General features: G+C 33.1%; 1 protein-coding gene across 12 annotated transcripts in view; it reads left to right on the top strand.

Moving 5' to 3' along the window:
• Positions 1-19,984, top strand: part of FER (FER tyrosine kinase) — a 461,529-nt gene that overhangs the window by 316,143 nt on the left and 125,402 nt on the right. For all 12 annotated transcript variants that reach the window (XM_087429943.1, XM_087429938.1, XM_087429940.1 and 9 more), the window contains 2 exons: positions 1,780-1,895; positions 4,443-4,537. In XM_087429943.1, the coding sequence (XP_087286069.1) occupies positions 1,780-1,895; positions 4,443-4,537 (211 nt within the window). The remainder of the gene's footprint in view (positions 1-1,779; positions 1,896-4,442; positions 4,538-19,984) is intronic.

The following is a 19,984-nucleotide window of genomic DNA, read 5'->3' as shown; positions in this document are numbered from 1 at the left end:
GTAGAAAAATCATGGCACATATTTTGGGATCACTAAGTATTTGAGTTTAGGACACATATAACATTTGAAGGCTGTAGTGTGGAGCTAGACAGAGGCTGAGAAAGTGATGGTAATTGAAGGATGGATGTTAAGTAAGGCAGTAGTATAATCCAAGTTGTCTCTTGGAAAGATCATTCTGGCAGTGCTGTGGTGGGTGGATCTGAGGGTGAGGGACTGACTATGAGATCAGCTTAGGTGAGAAAATTGAATCGACTCAGGGTAGCCTTTCTGAGATGCAAGGAGGAAGACAGAAGTATTGTAAAGGTAGAATCTTTACATGGTGCTAGTAAATGAAAAAGGTAATTTAGCTGGGAAAAGTCTTCTAATGAGTAAAACGTTAAGTTTTAGACAAGTTGAAGTATAAGTGCTTCAGAATTATTCAAATAAATAGAGGCCCAGCGGTAATCGTGTATATTAGTAATATCTTTTCTCAGCTCTATCTCTGATGTAATAGATGATCTGATAATTGTGGGGGGAAAAAAAGCCTTGAGAATAACAAACAGGGAAGGCTATAAAGCTCGAGTTTTCCTTTTTCTAATTTATGATGAATGTGTACTATGTTGAATTCATAGTATGTTTACTTTACATGAAAGAATGATCAATCATTATTTTTTAATAAATATTCATGAGTTGAATATTAGATTTAATAATAATCAATACTATTCATTACTTTAATATTTAAGTGTACTTAATAAAATAAAAAGTAAAAATATTAAGTAATACTTAAAATATTTAAAAATATTTTAAAGTATTTTAAAAACTTTAAATTATTTGTTAATAACATGTAAAATTTATACATCTTGAACTACTGTTTGAGTTACATTGATCTTAGAACTCTAAACTCGGTAACTAGCAGACTCCTAGTTCAGTTACTTCTTGCTCAACAATAGCATTGAAGCTTAATATAATATGATGCTTGCATCTTATGATTATAGCTATGTAAAAAATACACATGCACACATAGGAAAACTTGAAGCGTATACTAGGAAATAGCTGTTGTATTAACCTTATAGATCTCTGTAATATTTTGTTTTGTATTTATAATAAAAGAAAAATGACTTCAAACTGAAGATAAGGCATTTTAAGTCAAAATATATTCTAGTTATGGAATAAGGTTAGGAGTTGATATATTTGATAGAAATTATTTCATCACAGGGACACTAGCATTTGGGTCAGCACCTCCTCTAGGTTGGTACCTTTCAGAGACTGACAGCCTATGGCAGTGGCTCTTGATAGTCCTTTGTCTGCCTTGGGTCTGTTGCCTCTTCCCTATTCTCTACTCTTCCACTCTCCTCCGACTGACATAGGCTGTGCGGATCAATACCAACAGTCACTGTGCAGGATCTTTGTTTTATTTTTACAAAATAATGGATAATTTTTAAATCTAATAAAATTTAGAGCTTAGGACATAAAGGGAATTAGGTGGAGTAATACTTATGTGCTTCTGACAACGTCAATTTGAGTTTCTCCTTTTATCCTATTCTCTTTCAATTTTTCTTTTCCCATTTTCCTTTTCAGTTCTCCTCAAGCCTCAGTCCCCCAAATGGTTGGTGTGTTGGGTAGTATATTTAAAACTGAAGATTGGTAAGGGCAACATTCCCAATCTTTATATCCACTTAAAACTCTGAAAAAAGCTAACAGAGTGCTTTGATTAACTCAAAATGCATTATCATAGGCTCTCCTTGCAAAGATTTATGTGGCTGTCTTACACCCAAACAATAAATGTATTTGTATTTCCAGGGAAATTTTGGTGAAGTATATAAGGGCGTATTAAAGGATAAAACTGCTGTTGCTGTTAAAACATGTAAAGAAGATCTTCCTCAGGAACTGAAAATAAAATTTTTACAAGAAGCCAAGTGAGTTCTCTAATGTAAAATATGTATTTAATAATATAAATGACTCATCTTAAATTATGATTTGCTGAAGTAGAAGTAAGCACTTTCAGGACCCTTATAAGTAAGCACTTCCATAATATGGAAACAAAAAGTTGCTATGTTTTTGAGTTAAACTATAGATCAACTAGGAAGTCACAGTCAAAAGAACCAGATGCTAAAAAACAGTGAGTATTCTTCAAGTCCTTAAAAATAATGCAATATTGTTTACTTTTATCACACATGCCTATACATATATATGTGTATATACAGTGTTGTCTTAATAATAAAAATAATTACTGTATTCTATATGTAATATATATAGTTTACATATATATATTTAGATAAATAATTACATCTATCCTACCCTCCTTAGATATTATCATTTGATTCTCTTTTCTCAGCTGTTAGCTTTCTTTTCTGAGAACCTCAGATTTCTTCAACTCAGTGTCTGGCATTTGTTCCAAAATTTGCATATTTTTCTTTTCTAATCTTCTAGAATGATTGTCTTTTCTTGTATTATTAGCTAAAATTTGTGTTCCAACTTGCTACCCCTATACTGCAGATCGTTGAAACTATTCTGTTAGTGGTAAAATCTATTATATACAAAAAAACACAAAACACAAAACAAATGGAAAAGTGCTTTGGACAGAGTGAGGAGGACATATGAATGAGGGATGGATGGATGCATGGATGGATGGAAGGGAGGATGGGAGGATGGAGAGAAGGAGGATACATGGACCCATAGATCCACAGGTTTGTGGTGTAAAGGGAGGGAAGGAAAGGAGTGTGTGTGTTTGTGTGTGTGTGTGTGTGTGTGTGTGTGTTCTCCATCATGGCATAGTGTTGAAGTTTCTATAGAGAAAATTGAAGTTTCTGTAAAGTGCTATGGGAGAACAGAAGACATGGCAGTGAGAGAATTAAGTCCTGTGGCGTGGAGCATTTTGATGTACGTTTCTCCATTCATCATCTAAAAATGAATATAGTAATAGATTAAACTAGTTGGTTACATTTATTAAATACTATCTACAGAATAAAGTTGCAAATCTTTTTTATGTTTATTATTGGCAATTCAGAAAAAATGTTCTATGACAAATTTAAAGGCATACTATCACAATTGAAATTCATAGGCTCATTATTTTATAGTGATTCATAGGTATTCTTAAGGTACAAGGTTGTATCTAACATTATTTTAAAAAATATTTAATTTTTTTGCTTTCTAATTTGTGATTGTTTTATTGGAAAATAAAGACTTTAATTTCCTGTTCTAAAATGAGATTATGAAGTTTTATGTTAAAAATGAAGAGTATATCCATGCAAACTCTCTAGTGTCCTTTAATAGATGATAAAGCTATATATTTAGATATTTAATACTATTTGAGTTCATGCTGGCTGTTTTGTGGAATTTCCTTACTAAGCAGTTTCCAGCCTAAGAAATGAAATTTTGGATTAAAGTGAAACATTCTAAAACTTACTTTTTAATCCCTTGTAGAAGTTGTAAGCTCAGTTATTGACAGAATATTTCCCTTATCTCTAGAATTCTTCCCAGTCTATCTTTTCATTTATAAATCATTATATATTTTCAATCTAAAACATTTTTCTTAGAGCTATCTCTGCTTTAGTTGTACATGTGCAAAACATGTATAAACTGTTTTATCTTTCTCCAAATAGTTATTTTTTCAGTCTCTTAGGAAAGAAAACTGCATTTTTCAAATATGAGTGAATTTGTAACTATGTCAATAGGATAATATGGAATAAAATTTGGTAATAGAAATCATCACAATAGACAGGCCTCCGCGGGAATCTAGTCTATTTTTAATGCATGCTTGGAGTCCTATGGATGAGTCTATGCCGCTTTTATAGTCCCCTGATGACATTTTGCCTTTATCCAAACTAAATCTTCTCTGCTTCAGCTTAACTCTGTATTGAAAGTCTGTTACTCAATTATTGTTTAACCTGTTGCCAGCTTTCTCAAAACTTTTGAGTTTTTACTATTTTGAAATTGATCATGATCATCAAGAAAATATTTATTATGAAATCCAATGAAGTGATTACTCTAGAGCATTTACCAGTATGAATTAAATTATATTTTTATGTATTTTAAATCAAGTATGTGCATAAAACAAACAAAACAAAAAGGTGCTACCCTAGCAACTTACAGTTTTTGGTCAACTAATACTGTTCAGCTATGCTTTTGTGGTAGCGGCTAAAACCAGGTACTTTGAAGGGAGTTCTACATGTTTTAGACTAAGTTATTACTGTTTACCATGGGTTTTAGTCATTCAGAGTAGATAATAATTTTTAAATGAATATTTAATTGAATTAAGGAGAATTGACTCATTTGTTCCCTGTATTTTGCCAATATTTATAAAAACTTATATACATCACATTTATCGTAATTTGGGTTCACACTGAAGTTTTAAAAATTGAATTATGTTGATTAAAGTGTATTCTACTTGTGCACAGTATTCATGATCATAAATTAATGCTTTATTATTTAAATAACTATTCTTATACTTTTCTCTCATCCAGAATTCTCAAGCAATATGATCATCCCAATATTGTCAAACTTATAGGAGTTTGCACACAAAGACAGCCTATCTACATCATTATGGAACTGGTTCCAGGTAATATGATTTTAGAGGTTTCCTCAATGACATTTTAATGTCATGTTTTATTACTTTTATATGTTCAGTCTCTGATTTCTCCTTGTAAAGTTTCTAAGGATTTCGTTTAACATTTTCCTGATGACAAAGAGGTTGTACACACACTGGATATTTTTATAGTCTATAATACCGTGCTATTTTCTAGAAAATGTCAGCCAACCTTTTTTTAAAGAGAAGATACATTATTACAGTGCAGTTACACATAGAATTTAGTTATATATAATGTTTATGTGAGAAAAGCTGTTTAGAAAAAGTCTACTTAGTTTGACTTTATAACAATGATAGTACTATCTTTTATTTAGTTCATTGTATATCATTTTCCAAGTATGTTACCACACATCCTCTTGTTTGGTTGTATATAATAATTCCATAGTGCTTTGGGTCGCTTACAAACTGTGAACTTCTTTCATATATGGACAAAGAGAAAAGTAATCTGTCTAGGAATTTGTCCTTGTATTTATTTCTGGTGACTTTCAACAACTCCAGGTCTTTTGGTTAACAACTTTTGCCAACAAACAAGGATAACCTCGAACTGCTATAGTATATTTTTAAGTTATTTTCATTGTACATCTTTCTGTTGTAGAAAATCAGAGATAAGATTTACAAATACAGTATTTAATAACTGAAAAGGATTTGCTTTGTTACCTTTAACAATTTTTTACTCATTTTAAAAGAAACTTAAAGGAATATGAAAAATATTTCTAACTTTAATATACATTGAGTAAACGTGATATTGTAGACTGCCCGTTAAAAACTGTCCACATAATTCTTCCATCATTTAAGGATAATTGGTCCCATTTTATCACACTGGTTTGCTTGTTATTGGAATATTTCTTGATATTACCATATTACTGCAGGATTCCTAGATCATCATCATCCTCATCAAGATGGGATTGTCTGTTTTAGGTACATTGTATGTTTGTATGGTTTACGCTATTTATGATCTATGTCTTACAGTAGCTTTCAGTATAGTTATGAAAAAATGATAGTATAAAATTTTAAAAACAATTGAATAGCCTGTAATTTTAATTAAAATATGATATCTAAATATTGTAAATACATATAAACATTCACATAAGTCCAAATGAAGCCCCAGTTAATAAGGGATGTCAATGAGAAACTTAGATTTGAAGAGTAGGGCAGACTTGATGAGGAAAAGTGATTTTGGTCTTACCGTGGATGAGTAAAGGATCACGGATGACAAATTACAGATGGCAGCTCCAAGTAGAATAAAACAAAAGAAGGTAGCTTTGCGGGAGAACCAGGGAAGTGTTTATCTGGACACTGACTAGTAATGTCTGTTGATTATTTTTTAAATGAATGAGAATAATAAACTTCACTAGAAAATTCAAAATGTAATGAAAGGTAGAAAATTAAAAACGAAAACCTCGCACTCAACAGTCTAATCTGATCCCAAAGCTAATTGCTAGTTAGTTTTTTGTGTTTTTTTCCAGGAAAATGTTTAGTGCAGAAACCTTGATTTTATGTTGATCTTTTAAATTTAATTATAAAAATAATTATAACACTGTTTCAGATCTTTTTTTCTGTTATAAATGTAACTTATGGTTTTCATTGTTTCATATTCATCCATGTAGTTCTACCTTTTCTTTGTAATGGCTATAGATTTTTCCATTTTATGGATTTATATAATTTATCTAACTATTTATGGATACTTTGGTTGTTTCCATTTTTATTTCTTTTTTTACAAACTGCTCAGTGAATATCTTTGGACTCATAAGAATCATTTCAAAGTATATCTGTAGGGTCAGTTTTCAGCAGTGGTATTATTGGATCCGAGCTATGTGCATTTTGACTTATGGTAAATGTATTAGCTTTCTCTTGCTGCATAACAAATGATCACAACCTAGCAGCTTTAAACAATATCCATTTATTACACAGTTCTGTAGGTTAGAAGTCCAGGCAGGCTTGACTGGATTCTGTGCTCAGGGTCTTAAAAAGCCAAAAATCAGGATGTCGGGCTGAGCTCTTGTCTGGGGGCACTGGAGAAGAATCCACTACCAGGCTCCTTCAGATTGCAGAATCCTCTTCCTTGCAGCTGAGTAATGGTCTAAGGTTACCTTGCTCGCTGTCAGCTGGGGTCATCTCTTAGCACTTGAAGGTTTCCTACCTTCTTTTTCCCCGTGGCTCCCTCCATCTTCAGACCCAGCATGTCACATCCTTCAAGTGTTTTGAATTTCTCTAACTTCCTCTTCTGTTACCAGTTGGAGAATACTCTGCTTTTTTGAAAGGTCTCATATGATTAGATCAGGCTCACCTGGATAATCTCCCTATGGTAAGGTGAATTGTTCTGTATGACAACATAATTAGGGAATGATAGCTAATCACATTCATATGTTCCAGGGGGTAGGGTGGGACATCTTTGGGAAGCCATCTTTAAATTCTGCCTACCGCAGTAGATTTTGCTAAATTTTCTTAAAGGTCAGTTGCATTGTGGAATCTGAAACCATATCGATGAACTTTTCATACTCTATTGCACTAATTCCATTGCTTGATCGTGCAATTTGGATGTATCTTTTATTCATGCATGATTTGGTAGCATCATGCTTCATCACTGGAAAATATCAAGTGACCAGGTTATGCAGATCTTCCAAATAGTGACACAACTTATTATACAATATCAAAAGATCAAATTCATTAATGTCACCACTAGTCTCATCAGAAAAATAATGGCAAGCTATCAAGTTCATGGTGGCAAATACGTATTTTCCAAAATTTAGTGTTTATTTGAAAGCTTAGATTTTATCACTGGCAACAAAAACCCTCAGTTTTTTTTTTCTTCAAGTATTGGGCTTACTTCATTCATTTTTGAGAAAATCCCTGTCAAATATCTATTAGTATTTTATATAAATGGAATCATACAGACTGTATTCTTTTTTTTGTCTGGTTTGTTTCATTCAGCATAATATTTTGAGATTCATCCATGTTATAATGTATATCAATAGTTCATTCCTTTTTATTACTGAGTAGAATTACACCTTATGAATATACCACAGTTTATGCATTTAGCTGTTGATAGACTTTTGGATTGTTTTTTGTTTGGAGCTACTACAAATGAAGCTGCTGTGAACATCCATATACAAGTCTTTGTATGGACATATGCTTTCATTTTCCTGGGGAAAATACCTAGGAGTGGAATGAATGTACATTCATTCGAATACATACATTCATATGGAATGTACATGTTTAGATTTTTATGAAACTGAAAAATTGCTTTCTCAAGTGATTATACTAGTTTACATTCCCATCAGCAGTCAATGAGAGTTCCAATCCCTCCACATCCTCATCAACTCTTGGTCTGGTCGGTCTTTAGCCATTCTAATATTGAGGTAGATGTGCCTTATTGAGGTTTTAATTTGCCTTTCCTGGCTGACGTATGATGTTGAGCATCTTTTCATGTACTAATTTGCCATTCTTATCTTCTTTGTTGAAGTATCTGTTCAAACTATTTGCCCATTTTTTAAATTGGGTTGGTTGCTTTTTTATAATTGTCTTAGTTCTTTACATATTGTAGATACAAGTTATTTATCAGATATGTGATTTTCAAATATTTTCTCTCAGTTTGTGACATGTCTTTTCATTCTCTTGTGCTGTCTATTGAAGAGCAGAAGTTTTAATTTTGATGAAGTTTAAACTGTCAATTTTTTCTTTTATACATCACATTGTTGATGGTGTATCTAAGAAATCGTTGTCAAATCCAAGGTCACAAAGGTTTTCTCTTGTGTTTACTTCCACAAGTTTTATAGTTTTAGAATTTATATTTGAATCTATGATCCATTTCAAGTTAATTTTTGTGTATGTTGTGAGGAATGGTTTGAAGTTTATATTTTTGGCATAGGGATATCTGGTTGTTCCAGCACCACTTGCTTAAATGACTATCTTTTCTCTCCTAACTTTTTAACCTTCACTTTTCATATTATATATATGTAGATATATTTCTGGACTCTATTAATACTTTCTGTTTATCCTTTTATTTGTCTTTATGCCAATATCACACTGTCTTGATGACTGTAGCTTTATAATAAGTTAAAATCAGGTAATATTAGTCCTCTTTGTTTTTTTTTTCCCAAATTGTTTTGGCTGCTAGAGGTCCTTTGCATTTCCATGTTAATTTTAGTATTAGTTTTTCATTTTCTATATAAAAGTTTATTGGGATTTAGATTAGGATTACACTGAATCTCTAGGTCAATTTTGGGGTGAATAGAGATCTTAAGAACATTGAATCTTCTGACCCATGGACATAGTGTCTCTAGAAAATAGGTCTTTGATTTCTCTCAGCAAGGTTCTGTAGAACAGGTCTTTCCATCTTTTGTCAGACTTATCACGGAGTATTTCATTTTTTGTGGTGCTACTGTAAGTAATTTTTAAGTTATAGAAAATTTGAATAACCCTGTCTGTCAACTTGACCTACTGACATTTGCAGGATACTGCACACAACATCACCAGAATACACATTCTTTTCAAGTACACAGCGAATATTTACCAAGATAGACTATATTCTGGGCATAAAACAAGTCTCAATAAATTTATAAGAATTTAATTTCTGTGAACATAATGAAAATAAGGTAGAACTCAAGTACAGGAAGAACTCTGAAAAATCTCTAAATATTTAAATCTCCAAAAAATGCACATCTGAATAACCAGTGGGTCAGAGGAGCAATCAAAGTATTTTGAACCGAATGAAAATGAAAATACAACATCTCAGTATTTATGTGATGCCCATAAAGCAGAACTTAGAAGGATAATGATAGCACTATATAGCACTATATATAATTATTAGGAAAAAAGAAGGGACTCAAAAGAAATGACCTCAATTTCTACCTTGAAAAGTTAGAAGAAAAGTGCAAGTTAATCCAAAATATGTAGAAGAAAGAAAAAAATAGATAGTAGTGGAAATCAATGGAATGGAAAACATTAAAACAGAAAATCAATGAAACTAAAAGCTAGTTCTTAGAGATCGGTAAAATTGGTAAACCTCTACGTAGACTGATCAGAAAGAAGATGAACACAAATAACCAATATCAGGAATGAGAGAAGTGACATCATTACAGACTCTACAGGTATTAAAAGGATATTAAAGGAATAGTTTGAACAATTTATACAAATAAATTCATCATCTTACAAAATTGACAGATTTCCTGAAAGACACAAACTACCAAAGCTCGCTCAACCTTCATAGTCCCATATCTTTTAAAGAACTGGTCTTTAAGAAACCATCCTTCAAAGAAATCTTCAGGCCCAGATGGCTTCACTTGAGGTGAATTATATCAAACTTTTAAGAAAATATACCAATTCTATACAAACCCATTCAGAAAATTGAAAGACTATGTCACAACTTATTATTTGAGACGATTATTACCTGATTATAAAACTAAACAAAAACTTTACAGGAAAAGAAAACTACAGACTATATCTCATGATCATATATATAAAAATTATATATATATGTATAAGCACTATTTTAACAAAACAAATGCAGTAATATATAAAAATACATCATGATCAAGTGGAGTTTATCTTCTGACTGCAAGCTGATTTAACCTTCAATAATCAATCAGTGTAATTCATCATATTAATAAAATTTTAAAAACTGTATAATCATCTCAATCACACTCTTTGGTATTTACCCAAAGGAGTTGAAAACTTAAGTCCACACAAAAACCTGCACACAGATGTTTATAGCAGCTTCATTCATAGTGTCAACACTTGGAAGTGACCAAGATATTCTGCACTAGGTGAGTGGATAAACAAACTGTGGTATATCCAAAAAATGGAATATTATTCAGTGCTCAAAATAAATGAGTTATCAAGCCATGAAAAGTCATAGAGGAAACTTTAGTGAGTATTACTAAGTGAAAGAAGCCAATCTGAAAAGTCTACGTACTGTATGATTCTAACTATCTGGCATTCTGGAAAAGGGAAAACTATGGAGATGGGTAAAAGTTCACTGGTTGCCAGGGATTATGGAAGAGGGAGGGATGAATAGGCAGAGCACAGACGATTTTTAGGATAGTGAAACTACCACGTATGATATCGTAGTGGATACATGTCATTTAACACTTGTCCAAACCTATAGAACGTGCAACACCAAGAATGAACCCTAATGTAAACCCTGGACTTTGAGTAATAATGATGTGTCAATGTAGGTTCATCAGTTGTAACAAATGTACCATTCTGTCAGGAGATGTTGATAATGGGGGAGGCTATGTTGTATGGGGCAGGGGTTATATGGAAAAATCTCCATTTAACACTTGTCCAAACCTATAGAAGGTGCAACACCAAGAATGAACCCTAATGTAAACCCTGGACTTTGAGTAATAATGATGTGTCAATGTAGGTTCATCAGTTGTAACAAATGTACCATTCTGTCAGGAGATGTTGATAATGGGGGAGGCTATGTTGTATGGGGCAGGGGTTATATGGAAAAATCTCTGTACCTTTCTCTCAATTTTTCTGTGAACCAAAACTCTCAAGAAGTATTTAAAATTAAAAAAAAAAAAGAAACAGAAGGGAAATGAAATAAATTTGATTGTCTTTGAACAAATATAAGATCTGTCTCCCTCACTTTTCCATTCCCTTAGCTCCTCCCTCTTTCCCATTCCAATATTCAGTGACTTATGTGCATGGTCACTGAAAGGCTGTAGAGGGTAGTGGTGGAGATCTTGAGCTCTAGTAAGCGTTGGTGAGGATGTGGAAAAACACGAACCCTCATACTTTCCTGGTGGAATATAAAATGATACAGCCACATTAGGAAAGAGTTTCCCAATTTCTCAAAGTTATACGTAAATTTTCCGTGTAAACTAACGGTTCCAATCCTAGGTATCTACCCGGGAGAATTGAAAACATATGTCCATGCAAAGACTGTATGCAAATGTTTATAGCAGCGTTCGTTATGATAGCCAAAAAGTATAAACAACCCAAATGTCCATCAACTGATGAATGGATAAACAATGTAGTGTGTCCATACAGTAGATACTATTAAGTAATAAAGAGAAATGAACTACTAATACCTGCTACAGTATAGATGAACCTCAAAAACTTCATGCTAATTAAAGCAAGTCCAATGCAAAGACTACATGTTGTATGATTCCCTTTCTATGAAGTGCCCAGGAAAGACATCTATAGCTAAAGAAGGAAGATTCCTGGTTTCCTGGGGCTGGAGGTTCAGATGGGGATTAAATATACAGGCGTGAGGGATCTTGGAGGAGTGATGAAAATGTTCTAAACTGGATTGTGGTGATGGTGGCACACCTCTGTGAATTTGTCAAAACTCATTGAATTGTACATTAAGATGGGTAAGTTTTATGTATATAAACTGAACTTCAATACAGCTCTTAAAAAACACAAAACAAACAAGCAAAAAGGCCCAAGGACCAGGCAGTCTTGGCTGAAAGCTTGGCTCAGCCACTTTTACGTTGTGTGACCTTGCTCAAGCTACTTAACCCTTCTGGCCTTAGTTTCCTCAACTGTAAAGTAAGAATAATAAGGTTGTTGTAAAAGCTAATGTACTGTGATTGTGTGGTGTATACCAAACACCTACACACATTATAATCACTATATGTATTCTTATCTTCATTATCATAACCACTTTATGTGTTCTCAGCATTATAATTTTTATTATAATTGGCTCAGAAAAAATTGACTCGTTAAAATGACTGCTATAATCCAGCCAGAACTTTAATCCAACCTCTGAACCTGCCCCTGCCCCTGCCTCTAATCCTAACCCTAGATTTCTCTAGCCAAGAATGACCTGAGAACAAATTGAGAAGCATAAAGTTTGTCTTTAGTTCTTTCCTTTCCACCACCATTTGTGACTGTTTTGTTTATATGTTTTAATAAAATGGCTGGATTAAATGGCCTCTAAAGTTTAGCTCTAACCTATAATTTTTAGTTAAGAAAGTTTTTCTTAAATATGAAACTTTTCATAACAAATAGACTACTTCAGAATAGTATCTTCCTGTCCTTTCCTCTTTTTATAAAAGGCACGATGGGGAAATAACCAGCTAGTTTTCTTTATCTTAAAAGAAGCATAATATGTAATATTTTAGATTTACATAATATTTTACAGTTGTCAACACACTTTAATTAACAAATATCATTTGTTCTACCAGGCAGTGTTGTTATCCCCACTTATAAATAAGCTAAATGAGGTTCAGAGAGTTTAAAGTGACTTGTCAATGTCAGTTAAATAGAAAGTGGGAAAATAGTACTCTTTCTATTTTTCTATTATGTCATTCAATTTATAAGTGGGTCAAAATATATAATCCTCTTATGAATTGAAAATACAAATGAAAATTCTAGCAAAATGTCTATGTAAGATGCCCTATGGGCAAATACATGAATTCTCATTTCATAATTTCTCAACCTTGTGCCCAGATAAGTAAATAGCTTATTGCCGTAAACATGGAAAATTTTTGTTTGAGTTACTGTTTTCTCTACTGGGAATCAAGCTGTGGAGGAAAGATTTAGAAGACTGGTAGGTTAAAACCAAGATTTAATAACTGCTTAGTGTCTAATGTGCAAGCCATTTCAAAAATGTATTATGCAAAGATTTAATATGCTTCTGTTCTCCTCAGATAACTGAGCCCTTTGGAATCATAAATCTGACATATATTTTAACCAGAGTAATGTTTGAAGAGATTATAAGCATTTGAGAATTCAAGTTTAGAGTGAATATTCCAAGATGATCCTGTCTTCATTTGAATCATCTCTTGAATTACAAATACTTTATTTATATACTTTCTTGCATATGGGTTGCTGGATAAGTACATCAAACAAAAGGCTATTCTAAGTGGCACGAGGAAATACTAAAAACAAAACCACACTCAAATATGCTAAAAGATGACCTCATTTTATTTTGCAAACAAGTTGTTTATTACTTAGAAATTCAAATGAAGGAAATGATGAGAGGACTTTTTGTTTTTTAAGTGAGAAGCTGTGACTTAAATGAATATATATGGTCCAGGCAGCTACCATTTGTTTTCATATATGTTGTTAAATTAGGGCTGCCATAAGGTACCCTGATGAATAGGAGACTAAGCACCTTAAATTCCAAGTACACCAACGTCTGTGCAGATCCTGGGTAGAGGTGATTAATTTTAGCAAGCCTTACAAAATGTCAGTCTCCACTCTCTTTCACTAGAGATTTCTAACTTCCCCCTTCTTTTTTTTCTTGTGAGGAAAATCAGCCCTGAGCTAACATCCACGCCAATCCTCTTTTTTTGCTGAGGAAGACTGGCACTGAGCTAACATCTATTACCAATCCTTCTCCTTTTTTTTTTTTCCCGAAGCCCCAGTAGATAGTTGTATGTCATAGCTGTACATCCTTCTAGTGTCTGTATGTGGGATGCCACCTCAGCATGGCCAGAGAAGTGGTGCGTCCGCGCGTGCCCGGGATCCGAACCCGGGCCGCCGGTAGTGGCGCGCGCGCACTTAACTGCTAAGCCACAGGGCCGGCCCCTGCCCACTTCTTTCTGACCTGGATGTTCTCTTTGAGTTCTGAACCTAATTGAATGTTGTGTTATCTGGTACATTCCTCAGCTCACACAGATGCATGCCCCTTGGCAATCCTCAGCCTTATCTTAATTTTAAAATGACTTATGCCTTTGGAACTTTTACAGTTATTGAAGAATTTTTACCAGGTTTTAGACATCATCAAACTATATCTCACCTCAAAAACATATTTAAAAAAAAAAAAAGAAAGAAATTGAGCTCATATAGTTTATATTGCCTAGAGATTTTAGCTTAGAAATCTAGACATGATTTTATATTAATACTGTTCTCATAAATGTCTCTAACTTTTCAGTAAAAATCTTTTCCTTGTCAGATTTCTTTTCTTTTAATTATTCATTTCCATTTGTGATTTCTATAGGTAATTTCACTAATATTTGCTGGCAGGTTAAATTCTTTTTAAAAATAAACATTTTACCCCTCCAGTTCATAATTAAATTTCATATTTTTATGTGATTTTATCAATTTAAGTTATGTGACATTATAACTGTAGAGGTTATTATGGTAGTCACTAGAAATGACAGTTTCTGCTCCTTTGATAACAAACTCCCAGTGTTTTGGCTCTGGATACTGACCTGGCGTTGTTTCTTTCACTCATCATAAATGTAGAAAGGGTAAATTGTGCCAACAAAAGAATAAGGAACATGGCTCCTGGCACTCAAAAAAGAGAGCCCTCAAAATCTGAACTGGCACTTTGCCTTACATAGATTTAACCCATTGCCAATTGTATAACAGTGTCACTTCACAAATCGTGAGTTCAAGAAAAGGGACAGCATAGTAATTATTAAATTAATATTTTGTACCAAGAAATGTAAGATGTCAACTCAATGGCTGAGTTTTTTATGTTGCTAATGAATTACTAAAGAACTTAATTTTGTGGAGTTTATTTATGTTGTTTGGAGATGTTCATAGAATACTTTTTTTAAGTGAATTTGAGTCTAAATGAGTGTAATTATAAATTAGTGCATTGTAAATTTCAGTTTGGGAGAATGGGTAACTTTTTTCTTTTACATGTTAACTGATGTTATAATAGCTAAACTTAGACATGGGTCTTTATTTTATAATTAAAGCATATTACAATTAATGAAAAGTGAAATAAATACACTTGGTTGCCATTTCATATCACAGATAATACTTTTGATGTAATGCAAAATACTTTCAAAACAACATTTTAAAAAGATAGCATCTTTAAATTGCTATTTCTTTCTCAGCCAAATGATACTTTGGGTTGCCCTAATGTTTCATTTGCTGCCTAATATCCCAAGCAGATGCAGATGGAATAGTTTAAACTGGCCATTTCTCCAGACTCTAAAAGCACGAATATCCTTTGAAATTGGTTGCTTTATTTAATTTACATGGGACATAAATTGATAACCTGATGGTATTCCACACGTGTGGTATTGGCATTTTCCTGTTGTTTTTCAGGGAGACCACGCCCTTCTATTCGTGCATATTCTTTCCCAGAGTTTGAGCTAAATGCTAAAAACACTAATCCAGAAGAAAGATATGAGAAATGCAGCCTAAAATGTGATAACTATTACTGTATCACCTCTTTGACTTGAAGTGGTTTTAAAGAAGTGCTTAGGGATTTCTTTTTTTCTATCAATGAGCAAAGGTTGACATGTTAAAACAAACATTAAGTTTTCATGGTACATTTGAACCATAGAAGCATCGCATGTATCTGAGCAATATTACTCATATGCTTTTTATATTCTGAGCATCTGATGGCATTTATACCTGTGAATACCTCCTGCCAGGAGGCAGCCTGGTGAGCAGGACAAAGTTTGTTCTGAACTATATTCTTGGTATGAGATCCCATTTTTAAAAAGACTTTATGGTAATTGAAGTTCCTTAATGATTGAAAGGAAACTGTAGGAGTTCTGAACACATATGCATCCTTCCATGTGGATTTGCAGTTCTTTAAGGTACTAATTAGTTTTACTGTTGTTTTGTTAGGTTATCATTTTTAAGTTTTGGTTACTATACATGGAAAAGTCTTAAAATTCTCAGAGATAAAGTTTAAAGTAATATTTCAAATGGTAAAATTTGCTTTATTGTTGAAAGCCTACTTAAAGTTGATGCAAATGTTAGAAGTATGAGTAGGACTGGTAAAACTGTAGTGAATTCAAATGAAATAAAAATTGAATTTTACGTATAATGTCTTGTTTTTACAAGTAGGTTTTCCCCTATAACTTATCCAATGTATATAAATCTGACAGTGCTTATTAGTATGAGATTTTTGTATTATCAGAATTATAAAGAAAACAGTTATTTAATTAAAACAATGGGGAGCAAAGTATTTTTTGAAGACTTAAGAGACAACTGAAAATCAGTTGAATCAAAGTTCTTAAAACTTATTTTATTCATCATGAAAGTTGAAAAGTGAATATGTTGGGTTTTTTCTACTTGCATTGAAGTACCTTAAATATTCATGCTATATTTTATATAGAAACCAAACAAAGGCCTCTTGTCAACGTTAGCCAAAGATATTGTAATGCTATCTTCTTTTGTTTGGAAATTTTATCCCTTTGTAGTTGTAAGTAAGTTATAGCTCTTTCTAGTTATAAGTTATCCTGTGTATTCAGAAATGATAGCCAGACAAACTCTGGAATCTTCTTAAATTTATGGAAGAAATGAAAACCTTATACATTAATATTTGAGGAAGGATATCACTCTACTCATAGATACCAGTATTCTTTAAATAGAATTTTACAGAAAAACTCTTTAAGGCTAGATATTCTGTTAGATCATTCATTTGCTCAACAGTTACTGAATGTCTACCACATATGCCAGGTTCTGGGGATTCAACAGTGAAAAAAAACAGACCAAAAGACCCCACAAAAGGCAATAATCCCTACTCTCATGAAGCTTACATCCTATTAGTGGAAGAAATATATTAGATAAATAAGTAAAATATATAGTATGTTGAACAGTGTGAAAAAGTAAAGCATAGAGTGAGGAAGAAAGCAATTGTTGGGATGGGTGCAGGTTGAAGTCTTAGAGAGAATAGCCAGAGGAGGCCTCAGTAAGGCTAGAACTTGGAGTAAAAGTCTGATGAAAGTGAGGGAACAAGCTGTGTACGTATGGAGAATGCAGTTGCAGAAACAGCAGTGTGGGTGAACTAAGGGTACGGAGAGCATGGGAGATGAGGTTAGAGAGGGAACAGGGTTCAAATCATGCAAAGCCTTGTAGATCATAGTAATGATTTATTTCAATTAAAGGAGTGATCTTATGGTGATTACCCTAAACTGAACGTGTTAGATTCTTGCTTCCTTATCAGCTTTCAAGAATAAATAATGTAAACAGAGGTTCACATTTATGACAAATTTCATGGAAAATACCAAGTATCTATTAGGCCCTTTAGGCCTAAGAGCCTGTGTTTTGTTGTGTCAAGTGGATGGGAATTTATGTATATGTGTGTGTATACATAGATATATATTTTTTTTCTTTTTTTGGTGAGGAAGATTGGCTCTGAGCTAACATCCATTGCCAATCCTCCTCTTTTTGCCTGAGGAAGATGGTCCCTGAGCTAACATCTGTGCCAACCTTCCTCTACTTTATATATGGGACGCCGCCACAGCATGGCTTGATGAGCGGTGTGTAGGTCCATGCCTGGGATCCGAGCCTGTGAAACCCGGGCCACCAAAGCAGAGCGTGCGAACTTAACCGCTATGCCACCAGGCTGGCCCTGGAATGTATGTATTTTTGCCTTCTCTTCCTTCCTCTTCATATATTTGAATAAACTTTTAAGAATGAAATCAGTCTTCTACTTGCTAAATGCTCATTTTTATGACTAGCCAAATTAATTACTTCTGAAAATTTATTATGCATTTTTTTCTGTTCTCATTTCCTCACTAGTTTTCTGGTCATGTTTAATATCTCTCTTCTCATTTAAGTACTCTTTTTTTTCCTTTCTAGGTTTTCAAATGCTATATAACATAAACATCTTCACAAATTCATCTTGAGGGATCTCACTTTGTATTAAGCATTGTATAGCCTCTTGTCATTGAAAATGTGAAAATAATATTAGAAACTGTCATTATAACAAGGTTTTGTGTATGTGAAGCTTTCCTGTTTATTTGCCTTCTTTTGTCCTTCTCTGTAAAACTGAAGTAGATTGTCATTGGTCCTTATTTATGGGCATGAATTTCAGTTCCAGGAAGAATATGGCTCAGTACCTGACACAGCTGTACCTGAAATTGAGAGCCTAATAAATACACCTAGAAAATGTAACCTTTGCTAGAAAGAATAAATTTGCCTAAAATCTTTGTCAAACTTGAGAAAACATTATCAAATTTGACAATATCTGCATTCAAAACAAAAGGCTTTATATAGCAAACTGAATGAGATTTAAGAAGTGACTGTATATAGCATCTTTAATAATTTTACATCTTAAGAGATCACATGCATTAAGTATTTTCATATTAGCAGCTGTTTTTTAAAACTTTGTTTTTTTCCTTCTCTTTCATGTTAGTCTGTCTGTGGTAGCATTGAAAGCATTTTCAAGATCTTCGATAATGATTTCCAAGTGAATTTATCTTCTGAGATGATATTTGCTGCCAGCAAGTGATTGAATCTGTATATTTTCTATCTTGGCTACTAAAATTAAGAAAGAAACCTTTCCTGTATTTAACATCTATTGTTTGTTGAGCAGGATAAAAGACTTAATACCTCTCTTTTTGTAATTTTTTGCATCTTTAAAAGTGCTTTTTAAAAATAAAAAATAGGTAATCATATATGAAAAATTTATAAGTGTGTCATTGGGATTATTTACTTTTAAGAGTTGAATTTATTGTCTTCAATTCTTTTGAAAGTGGAATTTCTAAGCTAATGAGGCCGTACTTTGAAAGAGCTTTTTATTGCTCTTTCAAAAATATTCTAAACCAGTCAGTTTTGATAAAAATAAGCCCCCAACAAGACTATTTTTATTAGAAACACATATATCACCATGTATATAAGTAACTTTGAAACATGAAATAGACCTGGTTTTCTTTAAGACTTTCCATTTTTTATAAACCTATTATTGTGAAGTTTGGATTAATTACTTAATTTGATAAATACTTATTGAGCACCAGCTAAGTTCCATACACCATATGCATTGGTGAAAAATATATCCATGATCTCTTCCCTCACTGAATTCAGTGTCGTTGGAGAGACATGTGTTTAACAATAATTGCAAATAAATTTATTATTGCAAACTTTGCTCTAAAAAGAGTATTGCTCAGGGAGATGGTAACAGGTGGCACCTAATTTATTTTAGAGGCCTTAGGAAACATCTCTGGGAGAAGGTGACATTTGTGTTAAGACATGAAAGATAAAAATAATCTACCTTTGCAGAGGGCTAGGGAAAGGCACAGCAAACAGCAAGTGCAAAAGCTGTGAGATAGGAATGGCTTTTGTGTTTGCGGAACAGCAAGTGGGATAGCGTGATTGAGATGTGGTGAGCCTGGGAGAGGCTGGCACGAGGTAAAGTTGGAAAGGCAGGAGGGACGGAAAGAGGAAGGGCCCCATAGGTCAGGATAGGCAATTTCTGTTTTATTCCCAATACATTGTGTTTCAGGCAGTGAAGTGACTTTTTTTTAAATATTACTTTCAAAGGGCTTGTAGGAAGCACAGTGCAAAGCCATTTTTCTGTCCCTGACCTTCCATTCCCTTTGGAATTCTTCTTGGAGGCGGCTGCTCTTGCCATTTTTTTTTTGTGGGGTTTTGTTGTTGGTTTTGTGTGTTTAATTTTAGTTTTATCCTTCTAGAATTTTTCTATGCAAATGGAACATATATGCATATACATCTTTTTATTCACACAAATGGTAGCTTACCATACGTACTGTTACGCTTTTTGTATTTTTTTGCTTGACAAACTATCTTGGAGATTTTTTACTT

This window comes from Ceratotherium simum, chromosome 4, assembly GCF_057802395.1.
Source record: "Ceratotherium simum simum isolate JZ-2026a chromosome 4, ASM5780239v1, whole genome shotgun sequence".
Lineage (NCBI taxonomy): Eukaryota > Metazoa > Chordata > Mammalia > Perissodactyla > Rhinocerotidae > Ceratotherium > Ceratotherium simum.
This window is presented reverse-complemented; position numbering and strand designations above follow the sequence as displayed.